General features: G+C 54.7%; 4 protein-coding genes across 5 annotated transcripts; 3 read left to right on the top strand and 1 right to left on the bottom strand.

Moving 5' to 3' along the window:
* The first annotated feature begins 1,509 nt into the window (after positions 1–1,509).
* Positions 1,510–8,039, top strand: Tmem115 (transmembrane protein 115). Its single transcript, XM_070005328.1, has 2 exons — positions 1,510–2,858; positions 7,241–8,039. Exons 1-2 carry the CDS (start codon positions 2,008–2,010, stop codon positions 7,443–7,445), a joined length of 1,056 nt encoding a protein of 351 aa, XP_069861429.1. The 5' UTR covers positions 1,510–2,007; the 3' UTR covers positions 7,446–8,039.
* Positions 8,040–9,023: 984 nt separating this feature from the next.
* Positions 9,024–11,619, bottom strand: Cyb561d2 (cytochrome b561 family member D2). 2 transcript variants are annotated; one of them, XM_070005330.1, is made up of 4 exons: positions 11,297–11,334; positions 10,957–11,108; positions 10,495–10,532; positions 9,024–9,875 (listed from the first exon to the last, which is right to left on the bottom strand). In XM_070005330.1, the coding sequence occupies exons 2-4, from the start codon at positions 11,081–11,083 to the stop codon at positions 9,372–9,374; spliced, it is 669 nt and encodes a 222-aa protein (XP_069861431.1). In that variant the 5' UTR covers positions 11,084–11,108; positions 11,297–11,334; the 3' UTR covers positions 9,024–9,371. The 2 variants fall into 2 exon arrangements, with proteins under 2 accessions (XP_069861431.1, XP_069861430.1); XM_070005329.1 differs by lacking the exon at positions 11,297–11,334 and adding an exon at positions 11,527–11,619 and having other exon boundaries at positions 9,025–9,875.
* Positions 11,620–11,707: 88 nt separating this feature from the next.
* Positions 11,708–14,886, top strand: Nprl2 (NPR2 like, GATOR1 complex subunit). Its single transcript, XM_070005271.1, has 11 exons — positions 11,708–11,969; positions 12,425–12,516; positions 12,607–12,775; positions 12,936–13,044; positions 13,371–13,507; positions 13,587–13,684; positions 13,777–13,813; positions 13,917–14,010; positions 14,090–14,207; positions 14,444–14,586; positions 14,674–14,886. Exons 1-11 carry the CDS (start codon positions 11,892–11,894, stop codon positions 14,739–14,741), a joined length of 1,143 nt encoding a protein of 380 aa, XP_069861372.1. The 5' UTR covers positions 11,708–11,891; the 3' UTR covers positions 14,742–14,886.
* Positions 14,887–16,100: 1,214 nt separating this feature from the next.
* Zmynd10 (zinc finger MYND-type containing 10) lies at positions 16,101–21,240 on the top strand. Its single transcript, XM_070005270.1, has 12 exons — positions 16,101–16,289; positions 16,546–16,654; positions 18,530–18,646; positions 18,756–18,809; positions 18,929–19,069; positions 19,176–19,264; positions 19,363–19,463; positions 19,801–19,973; positions 20,194–20,319; positions 20,404–20,525; positions 20,635–20,760; positions 20,859–21,240. Exons 1-12 carry the CDS (start codon positions 16,198–16,200, stop codon positions 20,932–20,934), a joined length of 1,326 nt encoding a protein of 441 aa, XP_069861371.1. The 5' UTR covers positions 16,101–16,197; the 3' UTR covers positions 20,935–21,240.
* The last annotated feature ends 1,096 nt before the right edge of the window (positions 21,241–22,336 follow it).

Here is a 22,336-nt window from a genome sequence, read left to right as displayed (position 1 = left end):
ACTTCCCAGTGGGGGAAGTGAACTCATACTTCACCAGTAGGGGCATTTCCAGTGACTGTGTTTGCCAGCACACCTGGAGAGGGCTTGGCTGAGTCCTCACACAGACTTAGGAGTAAGTACTAGCGTTCCCACCGATGGGAGAAATTTTTCCCCACCAGATAAGAAGTTCTCAGAGACAAGATGGCCAGCAGGAGGAATCCTGCTAAACAAATGAGGACATTCCAGTCCTTGGCCAAAATGGGGCTTCCCTTCTGAAGGAGTTGACCAACAGGGCAAGGACTAACTTCAACCCCCAAGACAGTTCTCATGTCCTAAAACAGCACCTGAGAGTCTACAGAGTTGTCAGATAAAATATAGAAAGGCTGAGCTGGGAAGGTGGCTCAATGGTAGAGTGCTTGCCTAGCATGCATGAGGTCCTGGGTTCGATTCCTCCACTACTCGAGGCTGAGATCTGAGGATCGTGGTTCAAAGACAGCCCAAGCAGGAAAGTCTGTGAGACTCTTACCTCCAATAAACCACCAAAAACCCGGAAGTGGTGCTGTGGCTCAAGTGGTAGAGCATTCACCTTTAGCTGAAGAGCTGAGGGACAGTTCCCAGGACCAGAGTTCAAGCCCCACGACTGACAAAAAAAAAAAAAAGAGCTGGGCACCGGTGGCTCACACCTGTAATTCTAGCTATTCAGGAAGCTGAGATCTGAGGATCGTGGTTCAAAGCCAGCCCAGGCAGGGAAGTACATGAGACTCATCTCCAATAAACCACTAGAAAATTGGAAGCGGTGCTGTGGCTCAAGCGGTATAGCACTTACCTTGAGCTGAAGAGCGCAGGGACAGTGCCCACGCCCAGACTTCAAGCCCCACGACCAACAACAGAAAAAATTTAAAAAAGCAAAAAGGAGCTGGAAGCCTGGCCCAAGTGGTAGAGCATCTACTTAGCAAACTCACAGGCTCTGAGTTTAATCCTCATTATTGAAAAAACAATAAAATCCCCTTTGATTCTTATGTTAGGAAGGCCTTGTCACTAACTCCATTTTGAGGTCCGTTTTGAGTTTCAGAAAGGGTCAGGAACTAAGCCAGTGCCCTGTGGACACCAAATGACAGAGCAACGTTTCCAGCCTGGGTCAGGCCCTATTCAATTCACTAGACCACAAGAGGTCCTTGCACAGACCCACATGCCTGCCCTCAAAGACACACTGTGAGGTTCATATACACATCACTTACAATGCCTCTCTCCCCAAAGAATTCAGCGAGTGTGCACCCTGAAGCTCTGTTGTGTGTCGAATCCACCTACACCTTGAGCTTTCCAAGCTTTACCTTTCCGCAAGCTCCCAAGAACGGGCGAGAACACGCTTGAGAACTACAACTCCCAGAACACCTTCCTCCAGCGCCGAATGGTCATAGCCTGGGCGCGAAGCTTTCTGGGACTTGTAGTCCTACACGGAAGCCCAGTGTACTAGTCTCCCCCGACGTTGACCAGGGACTCCATATCCCAGAATTCCGAGGAGCCGGAAGTCCGGAAGTCGGAGGGCTTCTCGCCCCCTCTCATCCGAGGGCGCGCAAGCGCAGCGCCCCTGTTTGTCGGCCCCCCGAGGAGGGAGGAGGTGCCGTGGAAGAAGCCAAGACCGAGGCCGAGCCGGAGCTAACCGGACTTAACACGGGCCTGAACGGACAGAGCGGTCCTGGAGTGGATTCTGGAGGCCTAGTATTGAGTTCAATGCTAGCCCGGCCGCAGGGCCTACGGAGCGGGCCGGCCGACGTACCGAAGCCTCCCAGGGCCTTCGCTCGGGTCCCCGGCACGGGACCTAGGCTCCGGCCTGGCGAAAAGGCCCGGCTGTCTCCCTGAGGACCGCAGTCCGACTCCACCGGAACCGGAGCCGTCACCGGGGCCGTAGTAGGCCAGTGTGACCAGGCCGAGGCCGGGCCTCCCGTCGGGGCCGACAGGGACGAGGCCCCGGGGAGGCCCCTAGCCCCACCTTTCTCACCTTCCTCCAGGCCCACGCCAGCCAGGAAGATGCATCGCGCCCTCCCGGGCGCCCGCCAACACTTGGGGGCCGTGTTGGCCAGTGCCAGCGTGGTGGTGAAGGCGCTGTGCGCGGCCGTTCTATTCTTGTATCTGCTCTCCTTCGCCGTGAACACGGACTGCCTAGCAGTTACCCCAGGCTACCTCTTTCCTCCCAACTTCTGGATCTGGACCCTGGCCACCCATGGGCTGATGGAGCAGCACGTGTGGGACGTGGCCATTAGCCTGGCCACGGTGGTGGTGGCCGGCCGTTTGCTGGAACCCCTCTGGGGGGCCTTGGAGCTGCTTATCTTCTTCTCGGTGGTGAATGTGTCCGTGGGGTTACTGGGGGCCTTCGCCTACCTTCTCACCTACATGGCTTCCTTCAATTTGGTCTACCTGTTCACCATCCGTATCCACGGTGCCCTGGGCTTTCTAGGTGGGGTCCTGGTGGCTCTCAAGCAAACCATGGGGGACTGTGTGGTCTTGCGAGTGCCGCAGGTGCGGGTCAGTGTCGTCCCCATGCTGTTGCTGGCGCTGCTGTTACTGCTGCGACTGGCCACTGTGCTCCAGAGCCCCGCACTAGCTTCCTACGGTTTTGGGCTGCTTTCCAGTTGGGTGTATCTTCGCTTCTACCAGCGCCATAGCCGGGGCCGAGGGGACATGGCTGACCATTTTGCTTTTGCCACTTTCTTCCCCGAGATCCTACAGCCCGTGGTGGGGCTGCTGGCGAACTTGGTCCATGGCCTCCTAGTGAAGGTCAAGATATGCCAGAAGACAGTCAAACGGTATGATGTGGGAGCCCCATCCTCCATCACCATCAGCCTCCCAGGCACAGACCCTCAAGATGCTGAGCGGAGAAGGTACGTGAAATTTTCCAAAATCCGGGCAAGCTAAGAAAGCATTGGGTTTGTTGGTCGAGTCAAAGGCTATCCATTAGGGCTGGGAAGGTGGCTCAGTGGTAGAGTGCTTGCCTTGCATGCATGAGACCCTGAGTTCGATTCCTCAGCACCTCACAAGCAGAAAAAGCCGGAAGTGGCGCTGTGGCTCAAGTGAGAGAGCACTAGCCTTGAGCTGAAGCGTTGACACCCAGGCCCAGAGTTCAAGCCCCACAGCTGACCAAAAAAAAAAGTCTATCCATTCAGATTCCTGCTGTCACAAAGCTGGAGAATTAGTGGCACGTATTGGAGCAGGTTCAGAAAGAAAGAAAATCCAGCCTTTGGCCTTGAGGAAATCAGGAAGTGGGTGTCTGGCATCCAGTACCTTTGTTTCTTACCACTCAGGCCACTGAACAGGTTTCAATAAATGCTAGCCTCCTTTGGTGTCATGTGAGAGAGGCTGTAAACTTTTGCTTCAGAATCCCCAGATCCTGGACACTAAACTTGGAATCAGAACCAACCTGTTGGACCTTTTTCCCCTGAGAGGGGATAAAGGCTGGAGGAGAGCCAGGCGCTAGGGGCTCATGCCTGTCATCCTAGCTATTCAGGAGGCTAAGATATGAGGATTGTGGTTCAAAACCAGCCCAGGCAGGAAAAGTCCATGAGACTTATCTCCAATAAACCACCATAAAACCAGAAGTGACACTGTGGCTCAACTGGTAGAGCCCTCGCTTGAGCTGAAGAGCTGAGGGACAGCGCCCAGGCTGAGTTCAAGCCCCATGACCAGCCCCCCCCCCCCCCGCCCCCTTGCCAAAAAAAAAAAAAAAAAAGTGGAGGAGAGAAGCCTAGGATCCTTAAGAGGTGGTCTGGACCACCCCAGTTATGAAACAGAGAACTATATCCTCTTTCTGGACTCCATTAAGATGCTGTCTCTCTCTCTCTGTCCTTAATGAGAATAGCTTTGAGATATTATCAACTTTCTCTGTTCTCTAGTAAGCCTGTGTCACCCACCCCAGGAGCCTGCTGATGACACCAGAGGGGAGGAGACCTTCACATTTATGTAAACTAAGCCATCTGCAGCAGCAGGAGTCTCAGCTGAACTATTTGCAGGATGATTTGGGCGAGGGCAGTACAAATTTTTTTTTTGTCAGTTGTGGGGCCTGAACTCTGGGCCTGGGCAGTGTCTCTCAGCTCTTCAGCTCAAGGCGAGTGCTCTACCCCTTGAGCCACAGCGCCAGTTCCAGCTTTTTTTGCTTACGTGGTGCTGAGGAATGGAACCCAGAGCCTCATGCATGCAAGGCAAGCACTCTACCACTGAGCCACCTTCCCAGCCCAATACCTTTAACTTCATTTAGCTCTTCTTACTCTCCCAGACCTGTGGATGCCTAGCATTCAGGAGATCCACAGTTCTACTTCCAACATTATTCATGTTTTTGTTTTTTGTTTTTGTTTTGTCGGTTATGGGGCTTGAACTCTGGGCTTGGGTGCTGTCCTTGCCCTCTTCAGCTCAAGGCAAGCGCTTCCGCTTGAGCCACAGCGCCACTTCCAGTTTTCTAGTGCTTTATTGAAGATAAGAATCTCACGGACTTGCCTGCCTGGGCTGTCTTTGAACCGTGATCCTCAGATCTCAGCCTCCTGAGTAGCTAGGATTACAGGTGTAAGCCACCGGCACCCAGCTTCCAACATTATTCTTGAATGTGTTGTTTGGTTTGGGGGGTGTTTTATTTGGGTGGCAGCCTAGTGCAAGCCTTTTTTTTTTTTGAATTTACCAGATGCCCTGATTTTGCTCATTTGTGAAATGGGTCCTTAGCAGCTAGCGCTGTGAATTTAGCAGAAGTTAGCTTTGAGTTTACACTTCACCGGGGTTCTGCAGTTAAGGACAGAACACATCCTTCCTTCAATGAGTGTCCCATCAGGTGGTCTAGGGTAGTAGATGGAGACAATCACCCAAGGCAAGCTCTAGAACTAATTCTGGGCCATTACAGCCTGGCTCTCTGTTGCTAAGTCCAAAAGATATAAGTATGTCTTGACCTCATCTAGTGCAGGAGATGGGACCAGGAGGGCTGGGCCTAGGAAGAAAAACTAAGCTTTCCTCAGAGTTGTTCAAGTAGGACAAGATCAGTTGATGGCCCCTCTAATGAGAGGTTTGGGGGCCTTCAGAAAGTTTCTGTCCCGGACCAAAAAAAATATGGACAGAGAGGTAGGGTAAGGGTGAAGACAAGAGGTAGATTGTTAGCATAGCCTAATGGTTGTTAGCTTATACAGAAGTGGCTGGGAAGGTGGCTCAGTGTTAGCGTGCTTGCCTTACATGCATGAGGCCCTGAGTTCGATTCCTCAGCACCCCATAATGGCAGAAAAAGCCAGAAGTGGTGCGGTGGTTCAAGCCTTGAGCTGAAAAGCTGAGGGACAGCGCCCAGGCCCAGAGTTGTTCAAGCCCCATAGCTGACAAAAAAAAAAAGGGTGGGGGTTGCCCCTTCAACCAGCTTAACATCTGACTGCATGCCACTTTCAAACACAAAGAGCTACTAGAACGAGGCAAGGTTTCCCATCTGTCATCTTTGACCCTTAGGAAGAAGTGACTAGGGGCTGGGAAGGTGGCTCAGTGGTAGAGCGCTTGTCTTGCATGCATGAGGCCCTGGGTTCGATTCCTCAGCACCACATAAGCAGAAAAAAAAAAGCCAGAAGTGGCGCTGTGGCTCAAGTGGTAGAGCGCTAGCCTTGAGCTGAAGAGCTGAGGGACAGCGCCCAGGCCCAGAGTTCAGGCCCCACGACCAGACCCAAAAAAAAAAAAAAGAGGAAGTGACTAGAATGACCCTCTCAGCCCTGGCAGGCTTTAGACTGGTCTGTGAAGGGTGTGTCCAAGATGGTAGTCCGGGCAGCAATACGGAAGGACCTTCCTGTCAGTGCCAACTTACCAGGTGCCAGGTTTGAAGGCAGGAGGGAAACCACACTGGGCTATCTGTGCTCATGTCCTTGTTGCCTTTCCTCTCCTATTCCTTGGCATGATAGAGATTTGGGCTCTCTGCTGGAAGGCTCCAGGCTGTCCCTGTTGTTGCTGACACAGAGAAGGAGGCATCAGGAGTCCCCAGTGGCCATGCTAGCAGTATTGCCCAGCAGCTATGGTCATTCTACTTCCGACGGGCAAGGATACAAGGCATCTGTTAAAACCTTCTATGGACTTGCCCACGTCCCCTTAAGTGGTGCTCCAGAGGGTTTACCTCTCTTAACAGCAAGCTTGGCTTGTGCTCCACCCAAATGGCTTTTCTTCCTTCTGTAAGGGCTCTGCTAAGTGCCTATTCTTTCTTGTTTTTCTTTTTTTGCTGTTCCTAGGGCTTGAACTCTGGGCCTGGGCGCTGTCCCTCAGCTCTTCACTCAAGGCCAGCACTCTACCACTTGAGCCACAGTGCCACTTCCTGTTTTCTGGTGGTTCATGGAGATCAGAGTCTCACTCTGATCTGAAAAGGCTGTCCCTCAGCTCTTCACTCAAGGCCAGCACTCTACCACTTGAGCCACAGTGCCACTTCCTGTTTTCTGGTGGTTCATGGAGATCAGAGTCTCACTGATGGGCTGGGAAGGTGGCTCAGTGGTAGAGTGCTTGCCTTGGATCATGAGGCCCTGGGTTCAATTCTTCAGCACCACATAAACAGAAAAAGCCAGAAGTGGCGTTGTGGCTCAAGTGGTACAGTGCTCGCCTTGAGCTGAAGAGCTGAGGGACAGTGCCCAGGCCCAGAGTTCAAGCCCCAGGACTGAACAACAACAAAAAAAGTCTCACTGACTTTCCTGCCTGGGCTGGCTTTGAGCCCCGATCCTCAGATCTTAGCCTCCTGAGTAGCTAGGATTACAGGTGTGAGCCACTGGCACCTGGCTTAAGTACCTGTTCTAACCTAGGTCTTGGTGGCTTTGGGAGATCCTTCTGGAATAAAGATGTCAAGAGTTAGGAAAGGACTACTACAAACTGGTCCTTTTTCACTAATAGTATACTTCCTGGAGATGATGCCAAGTAGGAACTCATATCCCAAGACTTTCCCATTCTACCATCTGAACTGGAGATCAGCCCAATCTTAGCCACCAAACTCAGAACCATTCCTGGTGACAGCCTGGTTGGCAGACTGGCAGACATCCGGCTAGCCTTTTCAGCCTGGAGGTGCCCTGGCTATGGAAGGAAGACATGCTAGCATCTGGATCCTTTCTTTGATGGCAGAATGGGCTCTCATCCAATCTAACCTCTGGGAAGCCTTGGGCCCTGAATGGGGAAGGAGAAATACGGAAATGTAGGTGAAGAGTGTCGGCTGGGTGGGGCAGGGGGGCAAGTGTACAAGAAATGAGCCAAGCCCAGACCCAGAGTGACCTGTCATCTCTCACCTCAGGCAGCTGGCTCTGAAGGCTCTCAATGAGCGGCTGAAGAGAGTGGAAGACCAGTCTGTCTGGCCCAGTATGGATGATGATGAAGAGGATTCTGGGGCCAAAGTAGAAAGCCCACTGCCCTCAGAAAAAGCTTCCACACCCCCAGGGAAGGGGACTGCCCCCGAATCCAGTCTCATCACCTTCGAGGCAGCTCCCCCAAAGCTGTAACTCCAGATCACCTTGAGTGTAAGACCTCCGCTCCCAAATCCCTTGATGCCTCTCAGCTACTCCAGGGCTCTGACTGCTCTGCGAGGGAGGAAGGCCTGCCGGGGGCTTCCACAGCCCTCTCCCGTGTGTCTCGCCAACACTACCCAGGACCCATGCTTCCTGGTTCCAACTCCAGACAACCACTATGCCAGGCCTGGGACCTCTGAGGCATCAGCCAGTCCAGGCCCCCACATGAGGTAAGATTGTACCTCAGCAGGAAGCCCCAAGTAAATGGCTGCAAGGACACTGGTGCCACAGCTCCTGAGCTGGTCCTCGTATCTGAAACTGGTTGCCAAGAGCCCTGAGCCAAGGCAAGGATCTGCATTTGCCAAAAATGTTCTGAGGGCCCGGCCAGTGCAGGAGACAGCGCAGGGCTAGACATCCCTGCTCATCCCCAAAAAGACTGTTCATGTCAGGATTTCTTGTTTCCCTCTGCTGTGGCAGTGACTGATTCCAGGCCAGGACAACCACAGCCTCCGGGTGTTTTCTACAGGACCACTTGAGTGGGCAGCTCTGCCCGGCCTCATAATATCAATAAAGCAGTTCTTTGAGGTATGACTCCTGGGCTTTGTCAGACCAGCTTCTTCAGCCTCTTTTTTTTGCCAGCAGTGGGGCTTGAAACTGAGGGTGCTGTTCCTGAGCTCTATTGGCTCAAGGCCAGCACTCTACCACTTTGAGTCACAGCACCACTTCTGGTTTTCTGTTGCTTAATTAAAGAGAAGAGTCTTAACGGACTTTCCTGCTGTGGCTGGCTTTGAACCACAATCTCAGATCTCAGCCTCCTGAGTAGCTAGGATGACAGGCGTGAGCCACCAGCTCCAGCTGCAGCCTCCTAATCATGCTCTGTTGAAAAGGTAGTCTTTACTGGGTCCAAGAGCTCAAACTCCATAACTACTTCTGCCTGTAATAGGAAGTTCCTTGCCCTTACTCTCCTTCCCTCCATCACCACGTGCCCACTGCCAAGCAGCCTTCCCAAGAGCTATTCCCTAGATGGCCCTCCGCTCCATCCACAGAATCAGACAAATCATAAATGCTGGCTCATGTTTCACCTCTTAAGAGCGCTTCATGCTTGACTCAGAGATAGAGCTCTTCCCCAGCTCCCATCCTGTCGTTGTCTAACTGAAGTCTGGAGACTCCAATACAGACCATCTATACCTGGAAGATAGTGGAAAGGACACACTGCTGTGGGCCTTGGTAAAGCCTTTAGTGCCAGGGGAGGCTCAGCAGGCAGACCCTGGAGACCTGTATGCTGGCAGAATTCCACCATTCAAGGAGTCCCCCAGGACTGTGAAGGTGGCTCAGTGGTAGAGCGCTTGCCTTGCATGCATGAGGCCCTGGTTTCAATTCCTCAGCACCACAGAAGCAGAAAAAGCCGGAAGTGGCGCTGTGGCGCAAGTGGTAGAGCACTCACCTTGAGCTGAAGAGCTGAGGGACAGTGCCCAGGCCGAGTTCAAGCCCCATGATGGGAGAAAAAAAAGAAAAAGTCGCCACCTGGCCCAGTGGCCCATTTTCTCCTGTTGATGGCTTTAGCAAGAACCATCTTCAACTCTGAGCTGCTTTTCCCATCAGTTTTTTTTTTTATTCTTTCTCTCCATAATTTCTGGACATACCAGTAAAAGAATGAGCTGCATTGTTGGGGAGACAGTGCTACAACCCCAATTTCATCCACACACATGATTCATGCTCCTCTGGGCGGGGGGGGTGGTGAGAGAAGGCAAAGGGAGGCGAGTCTAATATGAGGAGCAAGTATTTCACACAGATCTCCTACCCCGACTGCCCCAGTACCTGAACTTGCCCCAGACCCAATCAGCTAGGAGAGTCCAGGAGGTGCCCAGTCCCAGGTCCTGCACAGGTGCAAATCTAGGCTTCCTCTTGGCTAGGAAGAGTTCATGGTTGGATCCTCTTACGGTATAAGTAGGCGTTACTCACCTGGTTCATAATGACCAAGCTGGTGAGGATGGGGCATAGCACAGCCAAGTACCAGGCCCCACCAGTGACAGCGGCAGTGAACCAGAGTGAACACATGCCCAACAGGAGGCTGGCACTACCCAGGAGGTATCCCACTAGCCCGGAAGTAGCGTGATAGAGCTTGAGCTTTGCCAGAGGCCATCGAGGCAGTAGCTTGGGGTACAGCAGTCCCACCCCACCCGAGCACTGCAGTCCGGCCCACAGCACAGCTAGCAGCCCTGCCTGCCCATGCCGCGTAGCCAGGTGGGCTTTGCCAAGCTGCTCTTTGTGAAGGATAACAAGACCTAGGCCCAACAGTGCACACAGCAGAGCCAGCAGCTGCAGCGCCCAATGGCAGCGTGCTCGGCCCTTCCGTGAGAGGGAATGCAGCAACGAACTCTCAGGAGAGAACACCAGCAGTGCCTCGGTCATCAGGAAGGAAAACTGAGGAGAAAGGACGAGAAACAAGTGAGGCTCTGTCCCAGCAAAGAGGAAGAGAGCTTTAGATAACCTTCATGACTCCCCTTCCTTCTCTCCCCTCTGGTGGGGCAAGAGTACAGAACCCTGTCTCGGACAATTCCTGCTCTAAAGAGCTTGTGAGAGCTGCCTCTCCATACTTCTTCCCAGGTGCTGTTCTGAAATGTCATCTCTGCTACATTACCCAGCAAACAAGGCTTGAGATATGGCTACAATAAATGATTCACAAGCTTTGTTTCCCTCCCATGAGGCTGGATACTGTTTCTTGGCGAGAGCTGGCTACATGGGTGCACCATTTCAGAGAAAGTGAGATGCATCATCACAAATTAAGGTTAAAAAGAGACAAAAGGAGCCTCCAAAGGTAATGTCTCAGGGAGGGAGTTTCTCCCTTCATTTTATGCTTATACATGCTTCACCCATTTATCCTGCTCCTTGAATACTTTGGTTCAGGCCAGGGAGCAGAAGCAGTTGGGGCTTGCATCTCCTCTAAACCGATACTTAATATCCACAAAGATTCAGAGACCACCAGGGCCACCACCCATGCCCATGCTCCCACCCATAAGATCTATCTAAACCCACTACTTACAGCCAGTGACATAAGCACAGGGTGCCAGGAGAACAGGCCTGGAATGAGAAAAGGAGACCTTGGGTGGAGGCAAGAAGACACTAACCATTACCAATCCTAATACATAGGGGCCCACCACTTATGGAGGTGTTGGCAACGTGTAAGTGCCCTCTTCTACAATGAGCTGACCCCACCCCAGCTGTTCATCCTGGACTAGAGGCCATACTTTGCTACTTCTCTGGCCGTTTCCTCTTTCCTCCACAACCTCCTGAGACGCAGCCAAATAAAGCACTAAGGCGAGGATAGAGGCCAGGTCAAGAGGGCAGAGTCGCCAACTCCACCTGCTCCATCCCACTAGTAGAGAATATTCCTCTGTCTGCAGGCCTGATAACAGGAGTCAAGCCTAAGCCTTCTTACAGCTCCGACCACCACCACCTCAAAAACTACCTTACCCTTCCCAGAATTCAACTAAATTCTACTTACTGGAGCCAGGCCTGGCAAGCACAGCCACAAAGATAGTAAAGCCCAGAGCCACAAGGTGGGCAGCAGCCCCAGAGGCAGTGCGCAGAGCTCGGTAGATACGCGACTCAGTCTCCACAGAAAGGGCCATGATCAGCCCAGCCGATAGCTGTATCCTGAAACATACCAGCGTTGGAAAGAGTCATGGATTCACTGTCCACACCTCTCACTGGAGAAAGGGGTTGCTACGCAGAAATGCCACCCTCTTCTACAAAGTTAGGACAAAAATAGGCTGAAACTGGCACGAAGAATAGTCACCATAACTTGCCAGCAGACCACCAGCAGCCTGTCAGCATCTACCTACCAGCATCTACCTGTTCCTGAGCTGGTATTGAGCTCCAGACCACCTTTCAGCTAGAAAACTACAATTCCCATAATGCACCGCGCTGTCGCTTGCCCAGAACGCCGGCTGGGCAGGCGTGGAGCACTACAGGAATTGTAGTTCCCCAAGTTAAGCACGGATCCCTTCACTCGCTGTCTCCCCACGTGCCGCCAACATGCTGCCCTTCCAGCGAAGGGATCTGCTTGTCTCACCTGCAGCTTACAATCTAATGCAGTGGTTTCCTCCAAATCAAGCTGGGTACGCCGGCCGCTGTGGCACGCGCGCGCGCGCGCCGTCGCTTTGTCGCGGAAGCACCTCACTTCCGGGTGCTACGTCTACCCACCGGGACTTCCTGAGACAAGCGCCCCGCCCTACGCGCCCACCAGCCCCGCTTCTGAGTGGCACTGCGCGTGCGCAGTTCAGCAGACGGCTTCACTGTCGAGGGTACGCGCGCCGCCAGCCAGCCTGCGTGACCTAGTTAGTGTCCAGGCCTCGGTGCTCGCTGACACGTTTTCCAGGCGTGAGGGTGCCTCCGCGCAAGGGAAAAGGAGGTGCAGAGTCGGGACCGGCTGGCGCCATGGGCAGTAGCTGTCGCATCGAATGCATATTCTTCAGCGAGTTCCATCCCACACTGGGACCCAAGATCACCTATCAGGTGCCTCTGGGGCTCTTGGCATCGGGCAGGGTGAAGGAAGCTCTGAAGTTCAGCTGGCTGACCATACGTAGTGGGATTCCCAGTTCTGCCTGCAAGCATGTCACTCATTAGGGGATAATTGTGATCGGATAGGATGCCTGGGGCCCAGGTCACCGGCTTCTGCTGTGGGGAGGGAGAGATGACATCATAGCATTGTTTGTAGGAAATCGGGGCTATGGGATTCAAGGGGGGGTGGGTGGCAGGTCTCAAAGTACAGTGAGGGGGCCGGTGAGAATCCCTGGATTGAAACTTAAATGATGCATACGAAGATAAACCAATGAAAACAGAGCTTGTGTTTGGAAAACACAAAGGAGTTAGCAGGCTAGGGAAAGAGCCTAAGATGGGGGATACAACCCAATATACTCCACCTAGCTCCCAACGTCCACTGAAGGACCTCTTGCCACTTTCCTTCCCAGGTCCCTGAGGACTTCATCTCCCGGGAGCTGTTTGACACCGTCCAAGTTTACATCATCACCAAGCCAGAGCTCCAGAACAAGCTCATCACTGTGTGAGGCCCTAGTTGGTTGTGGGTGAAGGGGTCTCAGAAGGAGGAGGGGCTAGGCTTGAGGGCAAGGCTGACTCTGTTCTAACTCTCTAGCACAGCTATGGAAAAGAAGCTGATTGGCTGCCCTGTGTGCATTGAACACAAGAAGTACAGCCGAAATGCCCTCCTATTCAACTTAGGCTTTGTGTGTGATGCCCAGGCTAAGACCTGTGCCCTCGAGCCCATTGTTAAAAAGCTGGCTGGCTACCTGACAACACTGGAGGTTTGCAATGAGATGGGCTTGGGTGTATGGGCAGGTAGAGTTGTAGTAAGTGTTCCCGTGTCTCCAAAGCCCCACTAACCCTGACAAGCAGCTTAAGGACCCAGTCAGGGCAACCAGGAACCCTGAGTTTTACCCACCATACTGTTCATGTTCTATCCAGCTAGAGAGCAGCTTTGTATCTACGGAGGAAAGCAAGCAGAAGTTGGTGCCCATCATGACCATCTTACTGGAGGAGCTTAATGCCTCTGGCCGATGCACCCTGCCCATCGGTATGTCCCAGCCTCTTCAAAGGCAGCAGATGAATTGGGGGGGGAGGGGTGACAGGAGAAGATGATTGCAGCCAAAACCCTTGAATAAACTGATGGCCAGGAGATAACCTGATAGATAGAGGTGATGATGTTGAGGGTTCAGTGGATGGTGGTTGTGAGTGGGAAAGCCTCTTGTGTATATTCTTTCCCCTCTCTGGACTTTGGATTCTCACTCCATAAAAATGGAGTGAGGCATCTGCCTGTCTCAAGGACTGCTGGGAGTTCTGGATGTTATCGATGGTCTCTTGGGAAAGATGACACTGAGGATGTGTGTGGTTCCACTGCAGATGAGTCCAACACCATCCACTTGAAGGTGATAGAGCAGCGGCCCGATCCTCCCGTAGCCCAAGAGTATGATGTGCCTGTCTTCACTAAGGACAAGGAGGATTTCTTCAACTCACAGTGGGACCTCACCACACAACAGGTACGTATGGCATCCATCCCTGGGTTTCATTAACCTTGGCCTCATCCTACCCCTATTGACACTACCATGCTCTGTCTAGATCCTGCCCTACATTGATGGTTTCCGCCACGTCCAGAAAATCTCTGCTGAGGCAGATGTGGAGCTCAATCTAGTGCGCATCGCCATCCAGAACCTGCTGTGAGTAGGGCTGTAGGACTCAGCCCAGGGACTCTGAGTATGGGGCTGGGAAGGCCTGACCCTTCGATATTAAGTACAGCTCTCTCCCCTAGGTATTATGGTGTTGTAACACTGGTGTCCATCCTCCAGGTAGGTGAGTCAGGTAGAGTTAAGTGTGGGATCGTACAGCTGGGCCAATCCAGGTTGGCCTCACAATCCCTTAACTCAGATCCCTGTGTCTTCCACTCTCTAGTACTCCAATGTATACTGCCCAACACCCAAGGTCCAGGATCTGGTAGATGACAAGTCCTTGCAGGAGGCATGTCTATCCTACGTGACCAAACAAGGTAGTGGCAAGCTTTTTGGGAGAGACTAACTTGATGAGGAAGCAGGGCCACCCGGCAAGCTGACACTTGGTATCTACAGGACACAAAAGAGCCAGTCTCCGGGATGTATTCCAGCTGTATTGCAGTCTGAGCCCTGGCACCACTGTGCGAGACCTCATTGGCCGCCACCCCCAGCAGCTACAGCACGTTGATGAACGGTCAGAGGGGCATTCCTGGGCATGAGGGTTGCCTGAGGACAGACGAGAAACAGGGAATTCCAGTGAGCAGAGCCTCTGGCATGGCTAGTGCACAGATAGGTTTTCTGGAGATGATACACTTGGGGGCTAATCTGGTCACTGAGATAGAACTGAAGAGAAGATCGTGGTAAATGGTTGGCTTGGTCAGAAGGAGGCCCTGTCAGGGTATCACCCCTCTTTCCTCACCCTTACTCCAGGAAGCTGATCCAGTTTGGGCTTATGAAGAACCTCATCCGACGATTACAAAAGTATCCAGTCCGGGTGTCTCGGGAGGAGCGAAGCCACCCTGCCCGTCTTTACACAGGCTGTCACAGCTATGATGAGATCTGCTGCAAGACAGGTGAAGGCAGACAAAGCAGCCCAGGTGAAATCAGGGCAGGGCAGCCAGGTTAAGGCCACTGATTTCACTTCCTCCACCCCACCCCAGGCATGAGCTACCATGAGCTGGATGAACGGCTGGAAAATGACCCTAACATCATCATCTGCTGGAAATGAGACAGACTGGCTGGGATATATTTTCCTGTGGCAACTCCCTCCTGCTAAGCCCTGCCTGGTGCATGGGAGCTAGACAAGTAGGCTAATCCATACTGTGTGGAGGTTGACCCTCAGTTCTGTAAATAAAATCATTAATTTCAGTGTACTTTTCTTGAGTACTGCCTCAGCCAGTTTTACCTAACAGTCAGTCATGTTCCTGACATGCTGAAGCGCCATCTGGTGGCCAAAACTGACAACAGGCAAGTATCAGAAAAGAAACGGGATGAAAATTGAGTTGGGATGGAAGCGAGGATTATTTTGGATTAAAGCAAGAAAGATGTTAAAAACCTGCAAGGCGGGGCTGGGAAAGTGGCTCAATGGTAGAGTGCTAGCCTTGCATGCTCGAGGCCCTGGGTTCGATTCCTCAGCACCACATAAGCAAAACGAAAAAAGCCAGAAGTGGCACTGTGGCTCAAGTGGTAGAGTGCTAGCCTTGAGCTGAAGAGCTGAGGGACAGCACCCAGGCCGAGAGTTCAGGCCCCACGACCGGACCCCCCCCCAAAAAAACAACCTGCCAGGCACCAGTGGCTCATGCCTGTCATCCTAGTTCCTCAGGAGGCTGAGATCTGAGGATTGCGGATCAAAGCTGGCCAGGCAAGAAAGTCAGTAAGACTCTTATCTCCAATAAACCACCAGAAAACCAGAAATGGTGCTGTGGCTCAAGTGGTTGAGCACTTGCCTTGAGCTGAAGAGCTGAGGGACAGCACCTAGGTCTAGAGTTCAAGCCCCACGACCAACAACAACAACAAGATATTGTTAGCAGGTTGCCGGTGGCTCATGCCTATATCTGAACTACTCAGGAAGAGATTTAGAGGATAATGGTTGGAGGCCAGGCCTGGCAGAAAGCCCAGGAAACTATCTCCAACTAGGGGCTAGAACAGGAGAGGTAAGAGAAAGGTCAGGTGCTGGTGGCTCACACCTGTAACCCTAGTTAGGACTCCGGAGGCTGAGATCTGAGGACCACAGTTCCAAGCCAAAGGCAAGGAAAGGCTTGTGAGACTTTGGTCTCCAATTAACCACCAAAAAAGCTGGAAATGAAGGTGTGGTTCAAGAGGGAAACCACGAGGAGAGATCATCCTGGAGGGGCTTGCATTTAATCTGCTCAGGGGGACGTGATCTTCTGACCAGGGAGGGAATCTAGGCCCCCGACTGCCCCTCTGGGGTCAGAGACCTGTGCCCTGTGCGGGCAGCCGAGGGGCGGGGCCAGCCTGCGGGGGACGGGGCGCAGGGAGGGGCGGGGCGCGCGCACTGCGCAGCCGCGCAGAAGCCCAACTGGTTTCCATGGCGCTGAGAACCCACGCGCTCAAACCGCTGGGCAACTGTCCGCGTTCCACACCGAAGGGCCCCACGGGGATCGGTCATCCAAACCCGTCCGCTGCCAGACGTTGTCTGCGACCCCGATCCAACCCTCCCCAACATGGGCGACTGGGAGCTGCTCCTGCCTGGGGAGGCTGATGTTCTGATTCGGGGTCTGCGCAGCTTCCAGCTACTCGAGATGGGCTCTGAAGGGTGAGGCAGCTGGGACGGGAGGGGCTGTCACCCGGGGCCTTGAGTTGGGGAGCTGGGAGAAGGGGCTGCCCAGGGTGGAAGCCACCCTCCCACCCACCCCCCACCTCCCAGGTAGGAGACACCAGCTCCTGACCGTCTCTGGCTCTTCAAGATTAGGCCAGGCTTCCATAACACCCAGCCCCCAGTCACCCCTCCAGCACTTTTCTGCACCCAGATGCATATGCACACACACACACACAAACACACTCTGGGACAGGTGGAGCCGGCAACATGAGCACCTGGAGAAGCTGAACATGCAAGCCATCCTCGATGCCACGGTCAGCCAGGGAGAGCCCATCCAGGAGCTGTTGGCCACTCACGGGAAGGTAGGCCAAGATCAGGTTCACACCTTTGCTTATTCTGCACCTTGGGAGAACTGGACACCTGCTCTTCCCGGAAGGGAAAGAGGAATGTGTTACCTTTTCTTTCTTTTTTTTCTGATAGTACCTGGAGTTTAAACTCCGGGCCTTGTAAGTGCTCTACCACTGGAGCCCCATCTCCAGCCCTCCTTGCTTGCTTTAATTATGTTTTAGGTAGGATTGTGGGTGTTTTGCTCAGACCTCTCTATTGTCCCTAGCCAGGCCTCCCACATAGCTGGGATTGCAGAGAGAAACCTCCACACCCAACTTTTGGCTGGAAGGGATCTCACCCACTTTGGGCAGTGGCTGATCTCCATCTCCTCAGCAACAGGAATTACAAGCATGAGCCACCACACTTGTATCCCTTCCCTTTTATCTTTTCTTTTCATTTTGCCAAAAGGTCTTGCTATATAGCCCAGAATGACCAACATAGCAAAATCCTGTATGCTGATGAATGTCTGTAATTCCAGCATGGGAACAGAAGGAACCAGGCATTTATCAGCATACCTTTGCTACATTTCTTTTTATTTTTATTTATTTTGGTCGGTCGTGGGGCCTGAACTCTGGGCCTGGGCACTGTCCCTCAGCTCTTCAGCTCAAGGCTAGTGCTCTACCACTTGAGCCACAGCACCACCTCAGGCTTTTTCTGCTTATGTGGTGCCGAGGAATTGAACCCAGGGCCTCATGCATGCAAGGCAAGCACTCTACCACTGAGCCACCTTTCCAGCCCACCTTTGCTACATTTCTGTTTGTACTCCTACTGACCTGGATCCAGACATGCCAGGCCTGTGGCTGGGAGTGAGTTGATCAGGAAGACCATGGTTCTTTTTTTTTTTTTTTTTTTTTTTTTTTTTTTTTTTTTTTTGTCGGTTGTGGGGCTTGAACTCTGGGCCTGGGCGCTGTCCCTCAGCTCTTCAGCTCAAGGCGAGCGCTCTACCACTTGAGCTACAGCGCCACTTCCGGTTTCCTGGTGGTTTATTGGAGATAGGAGTCTCACGGTCTTTCCTGCCCGGGCTGGCTTTGAACCGCGATCCTCAGATCTCAGCCTCCTGAGTAGCTAGGATTACAGGCGTGAGCCACCAGCGCCCGGCTAAGACCATGGTTCTTAGAATAGACTCAAGGAAACACCGAAGAACTAAAGTCACAGTGAACTGACTGCAAGGCTCTCACCAAAGTGGAGAGGAACATTGCATGTGCACAGGATGCAGTATTTCCAACAGAGGTGGGGAGGCAGGAATGTTAGAAACCAGAGAAAATCCTGGCAGTGGGATTGGCTAAGGGCTGGTACTGGTGCATCACATGAGAGATCATTTGACAGTTGGGTCCCTGTGCAAGAAAAAAGCAGAGCTACTGCTAGGGAATGGAGTAGGAATTGGGCACTGTAAAGGGCCCTGAGTAAGAGTAAGGCCAAGGCATGCAAAGACAGGACAGGACATACAAGGAAGGACATGAGCAGGAGAGTTAGCCTTAAAGGGATGCTTAGATGGAAGAGGAAGGAATAAAAATACAGGTACAAGGGCTGGGAAGGTAGATCAGTGGTACAGTGCTTGCCTTGCATGCATGACGCCCTGGGTTCGATCCACAGCACCACAGAAGCAGAAAAAACCAGAAGTGGTGCTGTGGCTCAAGTGGTAGAGCACTCTCCTTGAGCTGCAGAGCTGAGGGACAGCGCCCAGGCCCAGAGTTCAGCCCCCACGACCACCACCACCACCACCAACAACAACAAAAATCTAGGGGTACAGGGTAGTTAGCTAATCTGGTCCTTATCAGAGATGAGAGGGTTGTCATGCTCAGGTAGCTCCACCTTAACCTTATCTTAGTCCCTTCCCCTACTCTTCAAAGATCCCTACATTGGTCGAAGAACTGATTGCAGTGGAGATGTGGAAGCAGAAGGTGTTCCCTGTGCTGTGCAAGCTGGAGGACTTCAAGCCCCAGAACACGTTCCCTATATACATGGTGGTGAGCTAGGGCCCTGGCTTACATCCCTTCAGAGCTCCCTGCACTGAGAGAGACAGGTGATAGTCCCTAACTCTCCATGCAGCCCAGGCCTTCTCCTTCTCCTTGATAGATACACCATGAGGCCTCTATCATTAACCTCCTAGAGACAGTGTTCTTCTACAAGGTAAGGCAAAATCGTGGCTCCCGGGGAGGGGGGGGGCACTGTGCCAGACCAGGGCCTGGCAGGGTATGTCTGGGTGGTGAGAGCATCAGTTAAGTGTCCCCTGCTGGACCCCCCCCCAGGAGGTGTGTGAGTCAGCAGAGGACACTGTGTTGGATCTGGTGGACTACTGCCACCGCAAACTGACCCTGCTGGTGGCCCGGACTAGCCATGGTAGCACCCCCTCTGAAGAAGAGGAATCCCAGGATATTACCCCGATGCAGGTGGGCTGAGCTTTCCTGACATTTGGCAAAGCCTACAGATGGGTTTCTCTGGCGCTCTGCAGCCAGGGGATGGTTCAGGTTGAGCACTGCCCCCTCCCACCTGCAGGAACTGCAGAAACAGGCAGAGCTGATGGAATTTGAGATTTCCCTGAAAGCCCTCTCAGTGCTGCGCTATATCACAGACTGTGTGGACAGGTGGGCAGCCCTCCAGGGCTTGTGGCCTAGAATGGAAGGCTGCAAGACTCTGCCTGGAATCTCCTCTCGCTCTTTCCTCTTCATCCCTGACCCCCTAGCCTTTCCTTGAACGCCTTGAACCGCATGCTCAGCACTCACAATCTGCCCTGCCTCCTGGTAGAACTGCTACAACACAGTCCCTGGACCCGGCAGGAAGGAGGTAAGGTCCTTTCCCAGCCTGCCCAAACCCCTAACCCTGTTTCTAGGATCCCCTATGGGCGCTGGTGGCTCACCCTTGTAATCCTAGCTAGTCAGGAGGCTGAGATCTGAGGATTGCAGTTCAAAGCCAGCCTGGGCAGGAAAGGCCAGGAGCCTCTTATCTCCAATGAACCACCAGAAAACCGAAAATGGTACTATGGCTCAAGTAGTAGAGTGCTTGCCTTGAGCTGAAGAGCTGAGGGACAAAGCCCAGGCCCAGAGTTCAAGCCCCACAACCAACAACAAAAAAAAAAAAAAAAGAGAAGGAAATTCTTCCACCCAACAACCCCGCCCCCCAGGCAAGCTGCAACGATTTGAGAGTGGCCGTTGGCAGACAGTGGTTCCCTCAGAGCAGCAAAAGTTGAGCAAGCTGGATGGGCAAGTGTGGATCGCTCTGTATAACCTGCTGCTAAGCCCTGAGGCCCGGGCCCGCTATTGCTTCACTAGCTTCGCTAAGGGACAGCTGCTTAAGGTGGGGAGTCTTTCCCACCCATCCACATAGCCCCAAACCTCCCCCACTACATCCCTGCTGGTTTATCTCTGCCCACTCACCTCTACCCCCTCCTCTTTCCAGAAGCTTCACATGACAGAAGCTCGTGCAGCATAAGCCCCAAACATAAAGCCCATCCCAAGCCCTTCCTGGTCCTTGGCACCTCTGGCCAGCACCTGCTCTTCCCCACCCATCCTTACAGCTTCAGGCCTTCCTCACGGACACACTACTTGACCAGTTGCCCAACCTGGCAGACCTCAAGGATTTCCTGGCCCACCTGGCATTGGCAGAAACCCAGACCCCTAAGAAGGACTTGGTGTTGGAACAGGTAGGCCCCTGGAAAAGGACTCATGCCAGGTGCACTGTCCCCTTTGCTAGCTCCTTCCTTGCCTTCTCAATGACTCTTCCATAGATCCCAGAAATCTGGGAACGACTGGAACGAGAGAACAGAGGCAAGTGGCAGGCCATTGCCAAGCACCAGCTTCAGCATGTGTTCAGCCCCTCTGAGCAGGACCTCCGGCTGCAGGCACGAAGGCAAGGCCTGATGAGTTTATCAGGAGAGAGGGGAGATGGATGTGGGCCAGCGTGCTTCCATGCCCTACCTGCTTGGCCCAATCTGGCCCTCCTAACCCCCCCCCCCCAGGTGGGCTGAGACCTACAGGCTAGACTTGCTAGAGGCAGTGGCTCCGGAAAGGCCTCGCTGCGCCTCCTGCAATTCAGAGGCCTCGAAGCGCTGCTCAAGATGCCAGAATGAGTGGTACTGCTGCAGGTGAGGGTACCCCCAAGATCCCATGCCCCAGGCCCCCCACCAGCACTGCCATCCTCACGCCCCCAGGAGCTCACTTTGGGACCACTTTTTGCCTGCAGGGAGTGCCAAGTCAAGCACTGGGAGAAGCATAAAAAAGCCTGTGTCCTGGCTGCCCAGGGTGACAGAGCCAAGTGAAGTCTGCAGTCACCCAGAGCCAACCAAGGCGACCCACCCCGTAAGACGCCCCTGAATCTCAGAATCTCTGGTGTCTGCCAGACCCCCGCTCCAACCTCTCCCCCCACCCAGGCCAATCGAGCTGCTGACCCCTCTCCCCACATCCCCAGTGAGGCGTCCCTCTTCCAGCCCCGCCCGTTAACTAGGTGTGGAGGTGAGGTCACAAGCCTTAGTAACCCTGGGGCGGCGAAGCCTGGTGGGTGGGGGAGACCGGGGCAGGATGTGGTGACCCTCTTTCGCCTCGTACAGTAAAAGTAACCCCCCGAACGTGCCTGTCTCCGTGCGGCGCTGTGCGTCCCCCACACTGCAATGGTGGGGGAAGGGATGATGGGAAGGAGGGAGGGAAGGGGCTCGGCAAGAACTGCCCCGGCCCCGGCCCCGCCTGGCCCTGCCCAGCCCCGGCCTGAGAGCCAGCACTGCGGGCTGAGGCTCCCCTCGGCGCGCGGCCCCGCCCCTGTCTTCGCTCTTGGGGGCGGCGCCCAGCCCGCGGCCCGCCCCTCGGCCCCGCCCAGCCCGCGGCCCCGCCCCTCGGCCCCGTCCGTCTTCGCTCTTGGGGGCGGTGCCCAGCCCTCGGCCCGCCCCGCGGCCCCGCCCCTGTCTTCGCTCTTGGGGGCGGCGCCCAGCCCTCAGCCCGCCCCTCGGCCCCGTCTGTCTTCGCTCTTGGGGGCGGTGCCCAGCCCTCAGCCCGCCCCGCGGCCCCGCCCCTGTCTTCGCTCTTGGGGGCGGTGCCCAGCCCTCGGCCCGCCCCTCGGCCCCGTCCGTCTTCGCTCTGGGGGCGGCACCCAGCCCTCGGCCCGCCCCGCGGCCCCGTCCGTCTTCGCTCTTGGGGGGGGTGCCCAGCCCTCGGCCCGCCCCGCGGCCCCGCCCCTGTCTTCGCTCTTGGGGGCGGCGCCCAGCCCTCGGCCCGCCCCGCGGCCCCGCCCCTGTCTTCGCTCTTGGGGGCGGCGCCCAGCCCTCGGCCCGCCCCGCGGCCCCGCCCCTGTCTTCGCTCTTGGGGGCGGCGCCCAGCCCTCGGCCCGCCCCGCGGCCCCGCCCCTGTCTTCGCTCTTGGGGGCGGCGCCCAGCCCGCGGCCCGCCCCTCGGCCCCGCCCAGCCCGCGGCCCCGCCCCTCGGCCCCGTCCGTCTTCGCTCTTGGGGGCGGTGCCCAGCCCTCGGCCCGCCCCTCGGCCCCCGTCCGTCTTCGCTCTTGGGGGCGGCTCCCAGCCCTCGGCCCGCCCCGCGGCCCCGCCCCTGCCTTCGCTCTTGGGGGCGGCGCCCAGCCCTCAGCCCGCCCCGCGGCCCCGCCCCTGTCTTCGCTCTTGGGGGCGGCGCCCAGCCCTCGGCCCGCCCCTCGGCCCCGTCCGTCTTCGCTCTTGGGGGCGGT

This window comes from Dipodomys merriami, unplaced genomic scaffold (genome assembly GCF_024711535.1).
Source record: "Dipodomys merriami isolate MVZ:Mamm:240054 unplaced genomic scaffold, mDipMer1.0.p SCAF_68, whole genome shotgun sequence".
NCBI classification, from domain to species: Eukaryota; Metazoa; Chordata; class Mammalia; order Rodentia; family Heteromyidae; genus Dipodomys; species Dipodomys merriami.
The sequence above is the reverse complement of the archived record's forward strand: the minus strand, read 5'-3'. Positions and strand labels throughout refer to the sequence as shown.

Excerpts from the sequence above, each read along its gene's own strand:
- Tmem115 (XM_070005328.1), top strand. The coding sequence starts at position 2,008 with ATGCATCGCGCCCTCCCGGGCGCCCGCCAACACTTGGGGGCCGTGTTG. Across the intron at positions 2,859-7,240 it reads CAAGATGCTGAGCGGAGAAG|GCAGCTGGCTCTGAAGGCTC; the intron begins GTACGTGAAATT and ends CTCTCACCTCAG.
- Cyb561d2 (XM_070005329.1), bottom strand. The coding sequence starts at position 11,083 with ATGGCCCTTTCTGTGGAGACTGAGTCGCGTATCTACCGAGCTCTGCGC. Across the intron at positions 10,533-10,956 it reads GCTTGCCAGGCCTGGCTCCA|GCCTGTTCTCCTGGCACCCT; the intron begins GTAAGTAGAATT and ends TTCTCATTCCAG. Across the intron at positions 9,876-10,494 it reads CTGTGCTTATGTCACTGGCT|TTTTCCTTCCTGATGACCGA; the intron begins GTAAGTAGTGGG and ends CTTTCTCCTCAG.
- Zmynd10 (XM_070005270.1), top strand. The coding sequence starts at position 16,198 with ATGGGCGACTGGGAGCTGCTCCTGCCTGGGGAGGCTGATGTTCTGATT. Across the intron at positions 18,647-18,755 it reads CGTTCCCTATATACATGGTG|ATACACCATGAGGCCTCTAT; the intron begins GTGAGCTAGGGC and ends TCTCCTTGATAG. Across the intron at positions 18,810-18,928 it reads AGACAGTGTTCTTCTACAAG|GAGGTGTGTGAGTCAGCAGA; the intron begins GTAAGGCAAAAT and ends ACCCCCCCCCAG.
- Nprl2 (XM_070005271.1), top strand. The coding sequence starts at position 11,892 with ATGGGCAGTAGCTGTCGCATCGAATGCATATTCTTCAGCGAGTTCCAT. Across the intron at positions 11,970-12,424 it reads GACCCAAGATCACCTATCAG|GTCCCTGAGGACTTCATCTC; the intron begins GTGCCTCTGGGG and ends TTTCCTTCCCAG. Across the intron at positions 14,011-14,089 it reads ATCCTACGTGACCAAACAAG|GACACAAAAGAGCCAGTCTC; the intron begins GTAGTGGCAAGC and ends TGGTATCTACAG.